The sequence below is a fragment of the Haliotis asinina genome, chromosome 6 (genome assembly GCF_037392515.1).
Source record: "Haliotis asinina isolate JCU_RB_2024 chromosome 6, JCU_Hal_asi_v2, whole genome shotgun sequence".
NCBI classification, from domain to species: Eukaryota; Metazoa; Mollusca; class Gastropoda; order Lepetellida; family Haliotidae; genus Haliotis; species Haliotis asinina.
In genome coordinates, this window is record NC_090285.1 from 372,378 (window position 1) to 392,387 (window position 20,010).

General features: G+C 40.9%; 1 protein-coding gene across 2 annotated transcripts in view; it reads left to right on the plus strand.

Annotated features, from left to right (window-relative positions):
* LOC137286610 (uncharacterized) overlaps positions 1-12,465 on the plus strand; it is a 159,630-nt gene extending 147,165 nt beyond the window's left edge. For both annotated transcript variants that reach the window (XM_067818559.1, XM_067818560.1), the window contains 6 exons: positions 1,986-2,208; positions 8,406-8,495; positions 8,816-9,042; positions 9,448-9,648; positions 11,771-11,945; positions 12,117-12,465. In XM_067818559.1, the coding sequence (XP_067674660.1) occupies positions 1,986-2,208; positions 8,406-8,495; positions 8,816-9,042; positions 9,448-9,648; positions 11,771-11,945; positions 12,117-12,232 (1,032 nt within the window). In that variant the 3' untranslated portion in view covers positions 12,233-12,465. The remainder of the gene's footprint in view (positions 1-1,985; positions 2,209-8,405; positions 8,496-8,815; positions 9,043-9,447; positions 9,649-11,770; positions 11,946-12,116) is intronic.
* The last annotated feature ends 7,545 nt before the right edge of the window (positions 12,466-20,010 follow it).

The following is a 20,010-nucleotide window of genomic DNA, read 5'->3' on the forward strand; positions in this document are numbered from 1 at the left end:
CTAGATGTGCAATGTGAGAATGATCTGCTGATGCTTGATGTGCAGTGTGAAAAAGATCTGCTGATGTCAGATGTCCAGTGTAAGAAACATCTGCTGATGCTAGATGTCCAGTGTAAGAAAGATCTGCTGATGTCAGATGTCCAGTGTAAGAAATATCTGCTGATGCTAGATGTCCAGTGTAAGAAAGATCTGCTGATGTCAGATGTCCAGTGTAAGAAAGATCTGCTGATGTCAAATGTCCAGTCTAAGAAAGATCTGCTGATGTCAGATGTCCAGTGTAAGAAAGATCTGCTGATGTCAGATGTGCAGTGTAAGAAAGATCTGCTGATGTCAGATGTCCAGTCTAAGAAAGATCTGCTGATGTCAGATGTCCAGTGTAAGAAAGATCTGCTGATGCTAGATGTGCAATGTGAGAATGATCTGCTGATGTCAGATGTCCAGTGTAAGAAAGATCTGCTGATGCTAGATGTGCAATGTGAGAATGATCTGCTGATGCTTGATGTGCAGTGTGAAAAAGATCTGCTGATGTCAGATGTCCAGTGTAAGAAACATCTGCTGATGCTAGATGTCCAGTGTAAGAAAGATCTGCTGATGTCAGATGTCCAGTGTAAGAAATATCTGCTGATGCTAGATGTCCAGTGTAAGAAAGATCTGCTGATGTCAGATGTCCAGTGTAAGAAAGATCTGCTGATGTCAGATGTCCAGTCTAAGAAAGATCTGCTGATGTCAGATGTCCAGTGTAAGAAAGATCTGCTGATGTCAGATGTCCAGTGTAAGAAAGATCTGCTGATGTCAGATGTCCAGTGTAAGAAAGATCTGCTGATGCTAGATGTGCAATGTGAGAATGATCTGCTGATGTCAGATGTCCAGTGTAAGAAAGATCTGCTGATGCTAGATGTGCAGTATGTGAATGATCTGCTGATGTCAGATGTCCAGTGTAAGAAAGATCTGCTGATGCTAGATGTGCAGTGTGAGAAATATCTGCTGATGCTAGGTGTCCAGTGTAAGAAACATCTGCTGATGCTAGATGTGCAATGTGAGAAGTATCTGCTGATGCTAGATGTGCAGTGTGAGAAAGATCTGCTGATGTCAGATGTCCAGTGTGAGAAATATCTGCTGATGCTAGATGTCGAGTGTAAGAAAGATCTGCTGATGCTAGATGTGCAATGTGAGAATTATCTGCTGATGCTAGATGTGCAGTGTGAGAAAGATCTGCTGATGTCAGATGTCCAGTGTAAGAAAGATCTGCTGATGCTAGATGTCCAGTGTAAGAAAGATCTGCTGATGCTAGATGTACAATGTGAGGATTATCTGCTGATGCTAGATGTCCAGTGTAAGAAACATCTGCTGATGCTATATGTGCAATGTGAGAAGTATCTGCTGATGCTAGATGTGCAGTGTGAGAAAGATCTGCTGATGTCAGATGTCCAGTGTGAGAAATATCTGCTGATGCTAGATGTCGAGTGTAAGAAAGATCTGCTGATGCTAGATGTGCAATGTGAGAATTATCTGCTGATGCTAGATGTGCAGTGTGAGAAAGATCTGCTGATGTCAGATGTCCAGTGTAAGAAAGGTCTGCTGATGCTAGATGTCCAGTGTAAGAAAGATCTGCTGATGCTAGATGTACAATGTGAGGATTATCTGCTGATGCTAGATGTGCAGTGTGAGAAAGATCTGCTTATGTCAGATGTCCAGTGTAAGAAAGATCTGCTGATGCTAGATGTGCAATGTGAGAAATATCTGCAATACATTAGATATAGGTGGTATATAGACTTCATGATAACGAAGTCGATATCCATGGATCTTCTATATCATGGTGTGTTCATGTATTGACACACACAGCTTCTGTTAAATGATAGGCAAGGGGTGCATAATCCTAGTTTTATCTGATATCCGGTTGCCTGGCAGATATTCCTACCATGTCTGTATTCAATGTGCGACTGGCTTGAAAATATTTGCATTCAGCGACAGTGAATCCTATGCAGGCTGTTGGTCCACTGGTTTTCCAAGGCAAGGCTACGATGGGAGGGTACGCCCCGGACACAGACCCCAGTTGGATGTCACTGACCGTCACGGGCTTGTCTGACCTGGCCACACACATCCGGGCGGTAGAGGGGTGCAGCTCCACCCCCTGCCTCAACTACAATAGTAGCGAGGTCGCTTGGGCAGTGACCGATGCCGACATCGTCTTCGTTACGCTAGGATTGGGTGGGTTAAACAGTTTACCTCTCTCTCTCTCTCTCTCTCTCTCTCTCTCCTCTCTCCACCCCCCCCCCCCCCCCCCTCTCTCTCTCTCTCTCTCTCTCTCGGTGATAGGGGCGTATTAGTGTTGGTCCTTACAGCGTTTTCGACAAGGTGATGAAAGCAACAGGTGTGTCTGTATGTCGAGAAAGGGGTGTTTTACAAGGCATTTCCCGAATGTCCCTGACCGATCAGTGATCCAAAAATGGCGACAACGGGTAGACGTGTGTGAGTGAGCTCTCACTAAGTTGTGGATAACTTTACCCATGGCAAGCGATCAGTGAAAATCCATACACCCATATGTTTCATTAGTCTCTGTTGTGATTTGCAACTTATCTGCTGGATATACTATACAGCTGAACTTGTTTTCGCCATGGCGAGGGGAAAACAACGGACAAATGATTCAAAGACACAATGCTCGCGAGGTCGGCAAGTGAGAAAAGCAAACGGACGTTACCTGTAAAGAACATCAGCCGCCTAAGTCATCAAAACCGATGTTACGTACAGCCGACACTATTCTTTCAGACCCCAGCGGAACACAGCTTTAGTACGTTGTCACCAACATCGGAAAGTACGCCTAAACAGACAGCAGCTACCGCAAGTCCAGGTACTGACAGAACTATTACACCAAATGCTGATAATACACCCCCGTTTCTGTCTACCTCAGTGTTCCAAATCATCAATGATGCATCAACAGATGTATTAACATCGAAACTCTCTAGTGCGTTAATGCTGCCTCAGTTACAAGAGAAATTTCAGCAAGCATTTATGAAGATCGCTGCTGATCTCATAACTGAGCATTTTCAATCTGTTGTGCAACCTCTCCAAGCCGAAATCTCTAAACTAAAAGGCGAGATCGAACCCCTCAAACCAGAGATTGTTCTGCTTAGAAAAGACGTTACGCAGAAAACGGATGATTTAGAACAGTGTAGCAGAAGAAATTCTGTCAGAATTGCAGGCATAACTGAAAACGAGGGAGAAAATACAGACGAACTGGTAACAGAAGTGCTGAAAACTGTGCACCCGGACATCCGTATCTCGGACATCGACAGGAGTCACCGAATAGGCAGGAAACATTCGGAGAAAAGACGAGATATTATAGTCAAGTTTGCGCCCTACTGGGATAAACGACAAGTCATTATCAACAGGTCAAAACTGAGAACAAAATATCCCAGTGTGTACATAAATGAAGATCTTACACAATACAGGAGCAAACTGTTCAAGTGCACAAGAGACTTGATGAAAACACATAAGATTGAGGCGACATGGACACGCGATGGACGAATTTACATCTTAGAACAGCCGGAGGGAGCAACTCATGTGATCTCACGCGAAGCCGACCTGGTCAAATATAAATAGAACTTAATTGGATCACCTGGATAATATGAAACTGTACTAAATGTATTATCCACTCAATTGTATATATCCTGTAAGTAGACACATTGTAAATATGTATATGCGAAACTGTTGATCTCCACAATGATGCTTTAATGTCTCATGTTCCTTGTTCTATGTGTTATTGGCTGTTGGATAGTTTTTTGTATTGTTATGAATCCCTTGACACTTAGATTCCTCCTCTCTAACTCTATCTCTATCATACTGTGCAAGCTTCTTTCTTCTGCCTTTATCAGATCCATTCTTCAACTATTATCAACTATCTGTGAAAGTGTACTTATCCGTATTCGTTCTATCTACCCGAAATATGTTGTGATCACACTCAAGTTTAACATTTGTTCTCGACAACACGAAATAACAGGCAATGTTTGTTTAATCACATAATATCATTTTTTCATCTAATTTTATCTGAGTATATACTATTCTCCCTGTACTTACATGGGTAGTGATATTATGCAACACCATGTGGTGACTGGAGTCTTTAATTGTGTAAACTTTAGAATACACGTTAGATTCAAGAGCGTCCATTATGCGCATCGTTCGCTGGATAATGTGACCCTCTTTGTATGTGAACTGAGGTTAATGTTTGAGATCTTCTGTAACGAATGGAAGGCATGCACGATGTTTCTTACTGTCTGTTGTCTTCAGTCACAAGCTGGTCATGTAATCTTTGTGTTACTATTGTTATTATTGATTGCTGGGGACGTGCAACCCAACCCAGGGCCACTGACCCATGACAACACTGTCGGTGACCATTCATTGTCTATTTTCCATCTAAATACTAGAAGTGTACGTAACAAGCTTTCTTATTTGAGTGAATTCTTATCAGATCACAACGTTGTTTGTTTCACGGAAACGCACTTGGACGACAGTATTAAAACTGAAACGCTAAACTGGGAAAACGTCCACGAGCCAGTACGCAAAGACAGACATATGTTTGGGGTGGTTTATTAGTTTATGTTGATAAAAGTCTGGGTTTTTTTAAAAAGAATTCCAGAACTTGAAAATATCTACGATGAAACAGTTTGGATACAGATATATTTACCACAAAACTCGCTGCTACTGTGTACAGTATACCGACCAGAGTATAATTCATTGGACTTTTAGGCTCGATTAGATAATAGCGTTGAAAGCGCTCTTGACATGTCGTCCAAGGTTGTTGTTGGTGGTGATATAAATGAAAATCTCTTATCCGCTAGAAAACTTAACGTAAGTGAACTCTCGGTTATGAAAAATTTAAGAAATGTTATATCAGAACTGTCAACGCGTTCATATATGGTTGGTGCGTCGACTTCGGATCGGCTCATGGATAGGATGACTGGAGAATTACATACATGCAATACTTTGACGAAGACAAATGATGAATACGTTGATGAAGACGAAGGCATAGTTTAGTTCAAACTTCTTTAGTTGGTTTCACAAGACATGACAAACAAGTATACATGAATGAGGTGAGCGGACTTCCAGCTCACCCCCAGGGTCTTTCCTGCGAGCGGCATAATCCTGCTCACGGTTGTCCCTACAAAGACAATCGGAATGCCGGTCTCCACACTCACATCTCACGTCTCACCTCTCACGTACAGAATAGATGTGAGCATACATATATATAGTTTCTAACAACAATAGACGGGCAAAGATTCAACAATGGACAGATAGAGAAGCTAATAGCACTTCCTTCTACAGCTGATGTGATGACAGACACAGCCAAGGGGGATGACCAATAAAGGACATAAATGTCATATACAGTAATTAATGGAAGTGACAAAGAGGAACAAGGTAGCTGACAAAACAATGTACTCTGCGGTAGTGATAAAGATCAAGATTGCAGATTGAATTATAATAACTAAATATCATATAGCCTGGCCACATAGTTTTTGGTCAGTAGAAATATTTGGACATGGCTGTCCTGAAGTAGACACTATAACAGAACCAACTAGAGTAACCAAAACAAGTAGTACATTGCTTGGTCCTGTAATTGTCAGTGAAGACATTGACGTTGGTGACAGTGGTGTAGTTGAGTTTGATAACAGCATAAGTGATCACAGGGGAACGTATGTGAACATAAGTACACAGTTATGTAACAGCATATCCTATAAGCGAGAAATGCTCAATTATCTTATAGAAAATACAGAATGGAAGGACTTATATAATGGATGCTCAAATGTTAATGATGCTTGTTCACTGTTTTTAAAAACAAATTTACCCAACATGTCAAATCATGCATTCCTTCAAAAATAGTAACTATTCGTCCAAATGACAAACTATGGTATGACTCTATTTTGAGGAGGGAATCCCGAAAAAGAGACCGATTACGGAGAAAGGACAAAAAAACAAAAAAAGAGAGCGATAAAAAAGCTTATAAACACCAGAGAAATAGAGTAAACAACATGAAATGCTATGCGAAAGAAAACTTTTATTCCAATATTAATGGAAATTATTACGTTATAATGTTAAAAACTCGGGCTCTACTTCGCATATTCCCCCTGTCAAGCAGAATATTGATGATGAATTTCCAACGCTATTTTCTGATCTGGAAAAAGCTGAAAAGCTTAATACATATTTCGAATCAATATGTAGTTTGAATGATAAAGATGTACCATTACCACATTTTCCATCAAGGACCGATATGCAGTTAGAGAAAATAGTAATTTCTGAGAAGGAAATATCTGATGTTGTAAAAAGTTTACAGCTAAATAAAGCTTTAGGGCCTGATAGAATAAGTCATAAATTATTAAAGAACACCGTTGATTCCCTGTCTAAACCCCTGTGTTTACTGTTTAACCTATCATTGCAATATAGTGTGTATCCAAACAAATGGAAAAGTAAATATGTCATGCCACTGTATAAGAAAGGTGATCACTCTTTTGTTTCCAATTATAGACCTATTTCTCTTATAAGTTGTATAGGAAAACTGTTTGAAAGAGTGGTATATAAAAACTTGTATAACTATTTTGATGTTAACAACCTTTTATACAAGTATCAATCAGGCTTTCAAGCAGGTCACTCAACTGTCCATCAATTAATTGAACTTCACCATCATATTTGTACATCCCTCGACAGCAAAGAAAACTATTGCATGATATTTTGCGATGTATCCAAAGCTTTTGATCGTGTGTGGCACAAAGGACTCGTTCGTAAATTAGAGATATATGGTATCAGAGGCCAGCTTATACAATGGATATCGAGTTATATAAGTGATCGCAGTCAACATGTCTTCGTAAACGGAGCTATATCCAACCCTAGGTATTTAACAGCTGGCGTCCCGCAGGGATCAGCATTGGGACCCCTCTTATTCGTGGTCTATGTTAACGATATTGCTGATCAATTAGATTGTGCAACAAGACTTTTTGCTGACGATACCTCGCTTGGAAAATCATCGAAAAGTACTGAAGAAATTGAAACTTCTCTCAATGCCAATTTAAACATATTATATAACTGGAGCAAAAACTGGTTGGTCTCATATAATCCTGGAAAAACCGAAGCAGTGCTGTTTTCCATGATTGATGAAACTTAACAATTAAAATTATTTTTTGACGGAAAGTAAATCAATTCGGTAAACAATCATAAACATCTCGGAGTAACATCTGAGGCAAACTGCAAATGGTCTTGTCACACTAATCAAATTATCAAGTCGTGCTCAAAAATGATATCATCTATGCGGAAACTGAAATACTTACTAAACAGAAATACAATCGACACTATCTATAAGATATTTATCAGACCACTTTTTGAATATGCTTGTGAACTGTGGGATAGTTGTACTGTACAACAGAAAGAAAACTTAGAGAAACTTCAGTTAGAAGCTGCCCGAATAGTAACGGGACTACCTAGATATACCTCATGGCCAATTCTGTATTATGAGACAGGATGGGAAAATCTTGATGAACGAAGAAAAAGAAGAAAACTTTGTCTATTCTATAAAATTCAAAATAACTTGGCCCCTGTATACTTAAAAGATACTACTCCTGATAGTGTGGGATAAAGATCTAATTATAACCATAGGGATGCTAACAATACAATCGTCCCTTCTGCAAGACTAAGACTTTCGTTTGATTCCTTTTTTTCCATCAACTGTAAGAATGTGGAATAATATTCCTGAGACCGAAAGAAATCGACCTTCATTGCAAAGTTTCAAGCCATACCTAAAGTGCGAGCAACCTGTAGCTCCATCATATTACTCGTTTGGAATTAGAAAACTTAATATTATACACACAAAGTTGAGATATATGACTAGTCAGCTAAATTATGATCTGTATCGTTTTGAAATGAAAGATTCTGCCTATTGTAAATGTGGCAGTGCTTGTGAAAATGTTCATCACTTCCTTTTGGAGTGTACATTGTATAACATTCAAAGAGAGATATTAATGTTAAATCTAAAAAGTATTGTAAAAAAAGATTCTCCACTCACACTGTCATTGATGTTATATGGAAGTGCTGATATGACCACTGAACAGAATGAATACGTTTTTAAATGTGTGCAAACCTACATTCAACAATCAAAACGTTTTGTGTGATTACATAAATTGCATTCCTTCCTCTCTTTCATTTTCCTGCCTCTTCTCTCTATTCTTTTCTAAGATGTTTAAAATTGAAAATGTACGTATGTAAATAGCAGGGAGCGGGTATTTTAAGTTGGATAACTTGTCCCCAGTCCCGTTCACATTCGTGAATAAAATATGTTTAAACCAACCAAACCGAAAAGTCAACATACCGAGGGACCACATCTTGGAGTTTCATATCTTGGGTTCATCAGCGAGTGCTTGCTGCAGGTAGCGATCTGGAATCTGAAGGCAACGACAGACCACATCTTCAACTACCGGAAAACCAGTTCGCTCTCCTCTCCGACGCAGTGTACAAAAGTAGGGAACAAATTTGTTGATTGCTTGAGTTGACACAGAGCGAGCGACTAGGTTGTATGAGACGTTTTTAAAGAAAACCTTATCCTGCTGATGACGTAAACATCGGGGTCATTCTGTAGAGAATCGCCTTAAATCATATGAAGTTCATGCGCACAAATTAATAAATAAATAAATTTCCGTTCCCGTTCCCGTCCCTCCGCAGTTTGTACCTTTTTCATCGGCTCTATAATCCGGCGCATTGTCAAAGCCAAATTATGCCGGTTTAGACAGCTTCCACTCTACTATAACCTATATGTTGGCACAATCCCAAATACTGGTAGGTGGTGCGGCTCCTGTTGTTGTCCTTCTGTTCAACGCCGGACCCCTAAACATGACGTGGGCGATGGACCAAACCCGGATCAAGGCCATCTTGGAGGTGTTCTATCCTGCCCAGGCCACGGGGGAGGCGCTGAGAAGGGTATTGACCAATTCCGGCCCCGGGGCGGTACCCGCAGGGAGATTACCAAACACCTGGCCATTTATTGTTCAAAACTTTACTCGATGGAAGGTAAGCATGATCAGAGTTTATACAGTTTAAGAACCAGTCATGTAAAATACAAGATGCAATCATGTAAATACAAATAGCAGTCATTTAAAACACAAGAACCTATCATGAAAAATACCCAAGTTGAATTAAGAATTCAATTTAGATGCTGGTGAGTGGCAGGTACAGTTTGTCTGCCGCTTGTTTAACGCCTCTCTCAGAAATTTACATGGCGGTGGTCTGTAAATAATTCACTCTCCACCAAACAATGCAGTGATTAACAGTATGAGCAATGGCTAACCTGACCACCCGGTCCCGTTAGTCCCGACTAGTGTGCGTTGCTGAAAACAAATTTATCCCGGATCTTCACAGGTCTCAATTTGAATACAGCAATCAACAGATATACGCGTCCTAGTCTTTATTCGACAGTTCCCAGCCATGACGGACTACTCCATGCACGGCCGCACCTACCGCTACACCAACACCAACATACTCTTTCCCTTCGGCTACGGGCTGTCCTACTCCAGATTCAGATACGCAGACATGGAGGTCAAGGACACAGTTCTGGCAGGTCAAGATAGCTGGGTCAAGGTCCTGGTCGAGAATCTCGGACCGTATGATGCTGATGAGGTAACAGGATTTAGCTGTGTTGATCGACCTGTCGATCTGATCACATTGTTAACGGGTTTGTGTCTGGGTGTGAGGATTAAAGCAAGACTGTAATAGCATAAATATTATATGCCAGAATATCGACAACCTATCAGGTAAGTAAAATATATCCTAAGTCATATTGTTCCATTCATAAAGAATAGCAGCACCGAGTTCATTCAGACTAGTTAGCAAATTAAGCGTTGGCACCCACGTCTGTCCCTGGTGCATTCCATGAGAAAAGGCCACGAGAGAGTGTTGACATGGCACTCATGTTTTCGTCTTGGAGGAATTGGGTGACTCTGCTGATACGGTGATCTCCTGAATTACTACTTCATGTGCTGCTGAAATAGACGTGTTGCTCAGATGGTACTACACCAGTTGCCTGTTACAACACATAAGAAGAAATGTTTAGTATCCGAGTCTAAACTCATTATCATTCTTTTCCTTTCCTGCATTAAGCTTTGTACGATACGATTCAGCAACTGACGCTGACGGTTCACAGCTCTTGTTTTGTCAAACACAAACAGAACAGTGAACATATCACATTGCCTCATGTAATTTCCTTATACACTCTGTACCACAGTTATACAAGTAGGTCTGTACCACAGTTATCCAAGCAGGTCTGTACCACAGTTATCCAAGTAGGTCTGTACCACAGTTATCTCAGTAGGTCTGTACCTCAACTATCCAAATAGGATTGTATCGTCCAGGGAACCATAACTGGCCTGTGTTGTCATCACAGTTTGGAGAGGACTTTTCGATCCTTTATGGCACTGATGAAACAAAAACAACTGATTATCCTTGATAACTTTAAAGTTCACTTCGATTGCAAGGATAGTCCAGAGACGTTTACGAAACTCTTAGGATCACGCGATTCCTGTCAACTGGCACACACTGATCTGGGCACATTCCGGATGAGGGAACCAAACAGCTGACAAAATCTGTTCACGTCTTCTAAAAACGTCCAGTTACATGTAGACATGTCTGTCAGGTCTAAGAGGTTTGTCACTGGTTCAGGTTGTTGAGCTACGTAAGTGTTATGAAACCACATTGAAACAGCTAATGGATAAGGATGCTCCCAGTGAGGTGAAGATGATATCTGACAGACAGACTACGACGAGGGGAATAAAGGAATTTAAAACAGACAAGTCCTCGCAAAGCAGAGTGAAAATGGCGGAAAACAAACCTGGAGATCCCATCAGATGCCAAATCATCAGAAATTCGAAATGAGACTATTGGGAGATTCAAATCAGTGAAGCACCGTCTCCGTGCTCCCTGTATTACTGTATTTTCTCTCTAAAGGTCAGAGAAAAGTGTTAACTGACTCAGCAAGCCAGGAAATCTTGGCGTCAGATTTCAGCAGTTTCTTTCTCAACAAAATCAAAACTATTAGGAAGACTTTGACACTGCTGAATAAGTTCCAGTATTCAAGGATGTCAGTTCCCCTACAGAAGAAACTTTGGACACACCTGAACTTTTTGTGGAATCTGACGTCATCAAGATTATGAGAATCTCAAAGCCACCTTCTCGCACACTCGATCCGTTTCCGACAGACCTTGTTGTTGATCACTTGGACATTTTAGTGCCATTCATTTCACATATTGTGAGTCACAGCTCTGTAAATAACTGTGCACCTACATCATTCAAGAAAGCACTTGCAAAATCGCTTCAGAAGGAGTATTGACTCAAGTAGAAATTTTCAAAATTGTCGACCGGTTTCAATGATATCGTATATATCGGACAATGTTCTATCGAACTATAGTCGTATGTGGAGAGTGAACAGACCTCGTACTTGTTTGACCTCGTTCTATCGAACTGTAAGTCTTATGTCGCGAATGAATAGACAATTTGATTCTTGTGACCTTGACCTTGTTTGGCGTTTGCGATTTCGCACAGGATTTCAAGGTGTCAGAAAATTATCAAAGGTATTGTAGTGAAACCAGGTCTCTTTTCCGTTCATTTCAACATTTGGTTTGTTTGAGCTCGTATAAACTCTATTATCATTGCAAGTTGCATGCACAGAACAAATATGTATTGAATCAACAAGATTGTTAAAAGTTCTTCAAGAATTGATCGTGGCTGATCTGTCATTTTACTCAAGGCAGTCCAAGTGTATATTGCGTGGAGAACATCATCAGTACCCACACCCAGGCTGCAACTCACGGCATTTGACCGGGTATCCGTGACCTCTGGCACTACTGTGCAGGTCAACCTAACCATAGCCTCCGAGAACATGGCGGTGTGGCAGGAGCCCAGTGGCTGGGTCATAAGTGAAGGTGAGTAGACATAGTAAGTTCCTTGCCTTTGTTCTGCTTTTCTGTAGGTAGTTTGCTGTATACATTCAGGAAAAGATATTTTATATGTTATGTTTCTCAATGTAACATTACGTCATAAACATTCACAATTAAAATTCCACTAGATTATGTAAGAGAATCTGTCTTCCCCAGGGACACTGGATGTGTACATCGGTGGACAACAGCCAAACCAGACCCGGACAGTTGGGTCAGAGGTCCTTCACCAGACTGTCCACATAGCTGGGAGCAAAGTCCTGGGACGATATTGATATAAAAATGGCACATGCAGCTTTATGGATTACAACTTCTTGTTTATTGCGTTGAGCGACGTTTCGATTAGATTCTTACATCGCTTTCAAGCTTGGGTAAGGATCTACATCGAAAAGTCGCTCAACGTAATAAACAAGAAGTTGTAATCCATAAAGCTGTATGTTTCACTTTTTGACTCACCAACTTCTAGAATACCCATTAACCAAGTGATATAAATATATACTAATAATCATTAATCAAGTGTCCTGCTACACGGAACTGATACACGCAGCAGATACACGGACCTGATACCCAGAAATGATACACAGGGCTGATTCAACCTACTGACACACACAACTGATACCCAGAAATGATACACAGATCTGATTCAGGCTGCTTACACACAGGACGGACGCACAGAACCGATACCCGGAACTGATACACAGGACTGATTCAACCTACTGACACACACAACTGATACCCAGAAATGATACACAGATCTGATTCAGGCTGCTTACACACAGGACGGACGCACAGAACCGATACCCGGAACTGATACACAGGACTGATTCAACCTACTGACACACACAACTGATACACAGAAATGATACACAGAAACGATGCACAAAACTGACATAAGTAACTGATACACGGAACGAGTGAGTGAGTGAGTTTAGTTTTACGTCGCACTTAGCAATATTCCAGCTATATGGCGACGGTCTGTAAATAATCGAGTCTGGACCAGACAATCCAGTGATCAACAACATGAGCATCGATCTGCGCAATGGGGAGCCGATGACATGTGTCAACCAAGTCAGCTAGTCTGACCACCCGATCCCGTTAGTCGCCTCTTACGACAAGCATAGTCACTTGTTATGGCAAGCATACAGAATTGAAACACAAAACTGATACACTTTACTGACTGATACACAGAACTCATAGTCGGTAATGTTAACATATTACTGATACACAGCTACATGTGCTGTTTCACGTTTATGACACACTGTTACATGTTACCGATACACTGTAACGTGATCCTGGTACACTGATACATTACTCTATTACATGTTACTGATTCATTCTTACAGGTTACTGGTACACTGCTACGTGTCACCGCTACACTTTTACGTGTTACTGGTACACTCATACATGTAAAAGATACACTGTCACATGTTACTGATTCACTCTTTCATGCTACTGATAAACTGTTACATGTTATTGATACACCATTGCATGTTACTTAAGGATTGACTGTGTATTTCTTTCGTTGCATTGAAGTATGAAACTAAAAACCAATGTGCAAACTGTATGAATCCGCGTAGCGGATTCTTACAAAAGTTTGCACATTGGTTTTTAGTTTCATACTTCAATGCAAAGAATGAAATACACAGTCAATCCTTATAATTAAATTCAGCAACAAATACTATACCCTGTTAACAATATTTTCTTTAAACATAATCAAATTCATCGAAACAGATATCTTTGTTACCACCGATTAACATTTTCGGTGTAAGAATTCGGTAATGGCGTGACATGACTCAGGTGACTCTTTTACATAAAATGACACGCCTACCAAACCATTAGCCAATCAGCATAGAGCACCCCCCAAACAGCTGTCAATCAACCAAGCTAACATCGGTCGGCGAATCAGAGTGGAACAACTCAACGTGACGCGTCCCAGTATCGGCAAAGTTTCAAGTTCAAACGTTTGAATTACTACCTGCGAACTGAAAGAGACAGTTTGAAAAGTGAGAAATGGAAATGAAGCCCGATGATATGAAGTTAGTGGAACTGAGATTGTAGTATTTGCTTAAGTAGAAAGAGGTTGTGATGTGACTGGGATTGCGATGCCATGAACTGATGTTCCATCGTGCGCATGCTCTTGTCGAGGCGTTGCAACGTTATTAACGTTCACGGATAATCTTGAGTTGTTTGTTTATGTTAACCACAATGTATCACTTCAATGTTTACTCAAAGTTCATTAAGGTACCCGAGTGTAAGGGAATTGCCTCGCTGTGTAAAGGTATTCCCCGACATTCCTCAGGTCCGAAAGTAGCCCGGTTCGGTGGGCGTGGCTTATTTTTTCAGATTCATTGGGAAATGAAATCAAAAGAAATGTTCCCAGTTAACCAATCAGATTGCCAGAATTTTAATGAACACAATAAAAATTTAATTATTAATACGTGTTAGTGGTAAAGCCCTCTTATATATGAAATGAACATGCACATAAACACAATAAATTCTGAAGGAAAGAAGTTTTGATCATATTAATGCCTATTCATGAGCTCACAGGGTGGAAGCGCCGAACGAACGTTCTGGATCTCAGAGCCACCAACAAATTTGCTGTGTTAGTTCTCTCATGTTCCTCCACAGTCTTGTCCGCCTGACCAGGAGGATAATGTCTTCTAACAGATCCCATCAACCTAGGTTCTCTCTTAATCGTTGATATACGCCAATGAAGTATAGAAGGCGGGGTTTGACTAATTCATTAAAGAATTTTATTCGGTACTTTTGCACATTTTTACTAATCGGATGGTCCTCTGGCGATGATTATCAAGACTTGTGGTGAAAGCGGTGCGTTCTACGGCTATATTTATGCGTGCCAAGGTTGTTAGATAGAAACTGAAGCATGAGACTGATGTTGATGGAAATGTACTGCTCTGCGGAAGTAAACCAGGTGACGTGATTCGCCAAATCTGCCCACTATCGGTCATTTGGTCGTTGTTTGTACTATCGTCCTCGCCATTCCTGTGGCTTTGACTCCGAGGTCCATCCATTGTACGTGCCTGGTGGACCCTTCTCAACATAGGAATCCGTGGATGTGTATTCCACTTGACTCAGGCAATATGGAGCAAGTGCCGAGAACTTGGACTTCAGGTAAGAGGGTTTAACATACTAAATCTAAACATCTGTCGGGCGTTTCTTATCAGTTTCTTTTGATTGATGTCTGTACTATTCTTTTTAACTAGGTTGCATACATGAAAGAGGACTCAACACACAAGTTCATCAAGAAGGTAATGGCTTTGCCGTTCCTACCTGCTTCACACATCTCACGCATGTTTGAAAGGATGGATAGATTGAGCACCCTATATTCACACTAAAGTCCTTGCCAGTGTCCAGTGTGACAGTTCGGACAAACAAGCATGTTGTGGGTGTATCGATTGCCCTTTCAGTATATCAATGTACATATACCCTATATACAAGATAACTAACAAGTGTGAAAGAGAGAGAAAGATCTATGTAATGCCCACAAAGTATTAAACATTTGATTGAATTCAATACTTGGATAGCATTATGTTACTGTTAATTGTATTTGTATTCTTAACATGATGGCACAGACGGTAAAGTTGGCGACCAGTCTAATCCCTGAATTGCACAGAAGAGCCAGTCTATTGCTCTTGCAAGTTCGGATGATTCAAGAAGGCCGACTTCGAACCTACCTAAGAACTGTTCCATTGTTGGTATTATGTTAGACCATTGGCTGTGTCGTTATTCTATTCAAACGTCATTGTGTAGCTTCGGAATACACTAAAACTGAAAACAAATACATGGTCCAGCATGTTACTAATACTGCTGTTGACGTGTGTGCTGCAAGGAGTGTATTATTAGGACTTTCTATGTTTTCAGTATATGTTACATGTCAATATAAAGGCTCAAATACATTTCACGTCTCGTTTTACGGGGTCATTTCAAGCAATCTCTGACTGCTTTCTCTTAGCAACATCGGGGCCGTTTTGTCCGAGGGCCGTTTTTGCCACGTTCGGATCGTGGATCGATATGACTTCCACGAGTCCATGTACCGCTGTCTATCTCTGAAACTGTTACTGGCATGAAATGCACGGAGAAAACGGCGAGCCTTGCAACGCGCTTCAGTACATTAATATCTTCACAAATAACAGGGTTGGAACCCACAGTGTTAGAGAAACAATAAACTATAGGTAGCTGGGAGGATTCCGCTCCAGTAATATTTCCTGTACAAAGAACATAGTCTATGGTACTTTGCCCATTGTTTGAGAAGCATGTAATTTTGCCAATACCCTTATCGCTGAACAAACGCCATTGCAAATTATAAGCCCTATAGTTTTGCGAAAGGTCAAGAGTTGGTGTCCACGTTTATTAATTACACAGTCCTGGAATAGTCGTGGCTCAATTCCATCATCAGATTGGTAGTTTATGTCCTCATCAATTGGTTGATAGATAGGGTCATCACACATCACTACCGATTTGTATATTTATGTCTCCTTGGAAAATAATCTGACAGTGGGAATCCTTTGATCGACAATTTGTGATATCTTCTTCCAGGATAGTAAATATTGGTTCATTAGCATAATCCCTCGAGTTTACAGGTGAAAAATACACAACACCGTAGCAAAAGACAGGCAATGAACGATGACTTTGTATCTTTAACCACATTATGTCTGTTGAACAGCTGTTTAATAGGGTCACACATTGTGAAATATCTGTGCTAATAAATGTTTAAATTCCACCTGTATTCCGGACAGCACTATCAGACTTTTTCCTAACCTGACTATATTGAACATAGTCAGGCAGAGTGAATCTATCTTCTTCACTAGCCCATGTTTCAACCAGTGAAACGATGTGAAAGGTCTTCAAAAAGTTAGTAAATGGTCGTTGGAACTTTCGTTCTAGTCCTTCGATATTCCAATATGACACACTGACACAAGCTTTTGAGTCATGTGGGCTTTGGCCACGCCCCTATTTTGGCCACGCCCCTATTTCCTGCTAGTTTGGCGTGTTGTATATCCTCCATGTTTCCGGTTTTTAAAAGTTTTCACAAGTTAAATATCATCACATGAAATGTTGAGTTTGTACAGCTCATCATCGATCTGTAGCTTGTCGAACTTCAGTATTGCGAATTAATCCTCCGATCGAGCCTTGTCAATAGATGGTTTCAGCCTTTTACGGGTAAGCCGAACTTTCTCACTATAATCTTATGATATGCGAACAGGGTGATCTTTTAGACAAGAACAGGCCGGGATCCAAGGGAATTAGACGGAAGACGTTTCACACGTTCAATATCGACTGAGTCAGTAACATGCATTGTATTTTCCAGAACATCGGTTACCTTTCTAGCTGTTTCACTGTGGGTCTCCTTGGCTGATTCATCAATGTTATAAAATATAAGGTTGTTCTGTCGTGAGGTATTTTCCAACATATCCACCTTCGCGAGTTGATTAGCAACTGTATTAGGTAGATCAGCATTCTCTGTAGTTAGTTCGTTCATAGTATGTTCAATGTCGGTGATTCGGTTCGTAAGTTTGGTGAAGTTTTCGTTTGTCTCGGTCCGCATCTCTCGTAATTCTTTTCTTACCTCTGAAACGCAGATATCACCCTCTAATGTGGTTTGTTTCTTTGGTGGGCCAGGATTCTGCTCAACGTCATTAGAAAGCAGTAATAACAACGAGAGGAACAAACAACTTTTCAAGAAAACACTCGCACATCTCGGCACGTGCAGCACGCGGACCCCGCATGGCTGACCTGGGTCGTACTTTCTCCCTTGGCAGTGTGATAAAAACTGGATGAAAACAACCAATGCAGTATTGAAAAGTCACAAAATCGCAACCCATGTTGTTGAGACACAATAGCTTGTGTTATTCGTGACTTCCAAGTATTTAAAGTTGTTGTCTACTTTGTAACTTTCAACATTCCGTTGGAGCTCCAGAACACACGTCCTGACTCAACACCCACTATGTTATGATAGTTCAGGGCTAATATGTCAGATTTCATACCCCGGACGATTAATCAAAGGCTGAAAACAAACAGGAAAACGACGGTGTCGGTGACTAAAGCTATCAATCCTCGAAGTGCTATGCTATTTGATGTGACAACCCCATCTGTCGATGTGATTACAAGGGGGCAGACTGGAATGGCGTAGTGACGTCAGTGCAGTGTGACGTAATGAATGCAATACGTGCACTGTTGGTGCCTTTAATCTTTCAGCGAAGCAAGTTAAGTTTTATTCCATTAAAGCGAGCACAAGGCTCCTGATCGTGAGCACTCACACTGTGTGATGTTGGTGATATCGGCGCCTACTGCATTACACGCCCGAGTACCCTCCCAGTGGCAATCGATACATCCTTTCACAAAGCAGTAAAGTGTTCGAAAGTCACACTGAGGTAACCTTAAGGAATGGGAGTTAAGGTCAACTGAAGTAACGGTTGCTTCCTAAAACATCACCCAAGACACTGGGATCTCAGATGCTCATATACAGACCTGTTCCAAAGAATGTTATGCTAAGCAAATTTCTATTTCTACATATTGTGGGACCCGTGACGATTCGGGGTAGATAGGTCTTCAGGTACCAATGTTTGACAAAAAAGGGCGACTAAGCTTGTCGTAAGAGGCGACTAACGGAATCGGGTGGTCAGGCTCGCTGACTTGGTTGGCACATGTCGTCGGTTCCCAGATGTGCAGGTTGATGCTCATGATTGTGTTGTCCAGACGTGATTATTTACACACCGCCGCCATATACCTGGAATACAGATGAGGGCGGCGTGAGAGTCAACTTTCTCACTCACACATTCTGGGCTGGAACAAGGATTTGTCACATTCACAAGCATGACGAAGGCGGTGGTAGGAGTGTGCAATACGCCCACAACGCCTACGTTACCGTCACCATGACAACGCAGGGCATGCACTAACAATCGACATCAACAATCTAATTCTTATGTTAAATCACTCACGAATCAAAACATTGAATACACAACAGTCCCATTTCCAGATGACTGGATTCCGTCCTATTGCGGAACTTAGTTCAATAACCAGATTTTTACGCCGATTCACTTAACTGGACAGATGAACATTAATCAGTATGATCTGACACATATCAGCACCTGTAAACTGCAACACTACTCTCCTTCTAGTCCTTGCAGCACGTCGTATAGTGTGCTTTGTCGTGCAGAGAGCTCTGACAAACGGAAACCTAGAAATCGTCGAAAACTTGGGCGGTACTGATATTATATCAGTCTCACTGTGAGTTACCGAACTACACTGAATAAATGTAAACAACACATAGCAGGTATATCCAGTGAGCCAGGTGCATTCTCAATCATTTTACAACCCCATGAAACAGGGGCAAACATTGACGACTTCGTAGAAGACTTAGTAGACCATGCTGACTACACCTCGCCATATAACATAGAAAATGTAAATGCCATTTTCCTATGAAGCACGGAATTGGAATTAAGTGTCATCAGGGTTACAATATACCAAGCCAAACGCAAGGTTCGGCACACCCGCTATTACACTTGATCCAGTGGGTCTGGATCAACATCAAATATCTCAGATGAGCATATGTATATTCATAGCGTATAGTAGTGAGCAACCCAATGGCGTTCAGATACAAGAATTGCTGGAAAACTTGCCAAATCATGTGTACATACATGTATAGTAAAACATCTTAGGTAGTAACACGTGGTATGGTGCCACATCATGTGTAGATGTATGTATAGTAAAACATCTTATGTAGTAACACGTGGTATGGTGCCACATCATGTGTAGATGCATGTATAGTCAAACATCTTATGTAGTAACACGTGGTATGGTGCCACATCATGTGTAGATGCATGTATAGTCAAACATCTTATGTAGTAACACGTGGTATGGTGCCACATCATGTGTAGATGCATGTATAGTCAAACATCTTATGTAGTAACACGTGGTATGGTGCCACATCATGTGTAGATGCATGTATAGTCAAACATCTTATGTAGTAACACGTGATATGGTGCCACATCATGTGTAGATGTATGTATAGTCAAACATCTTATGTAGTAAC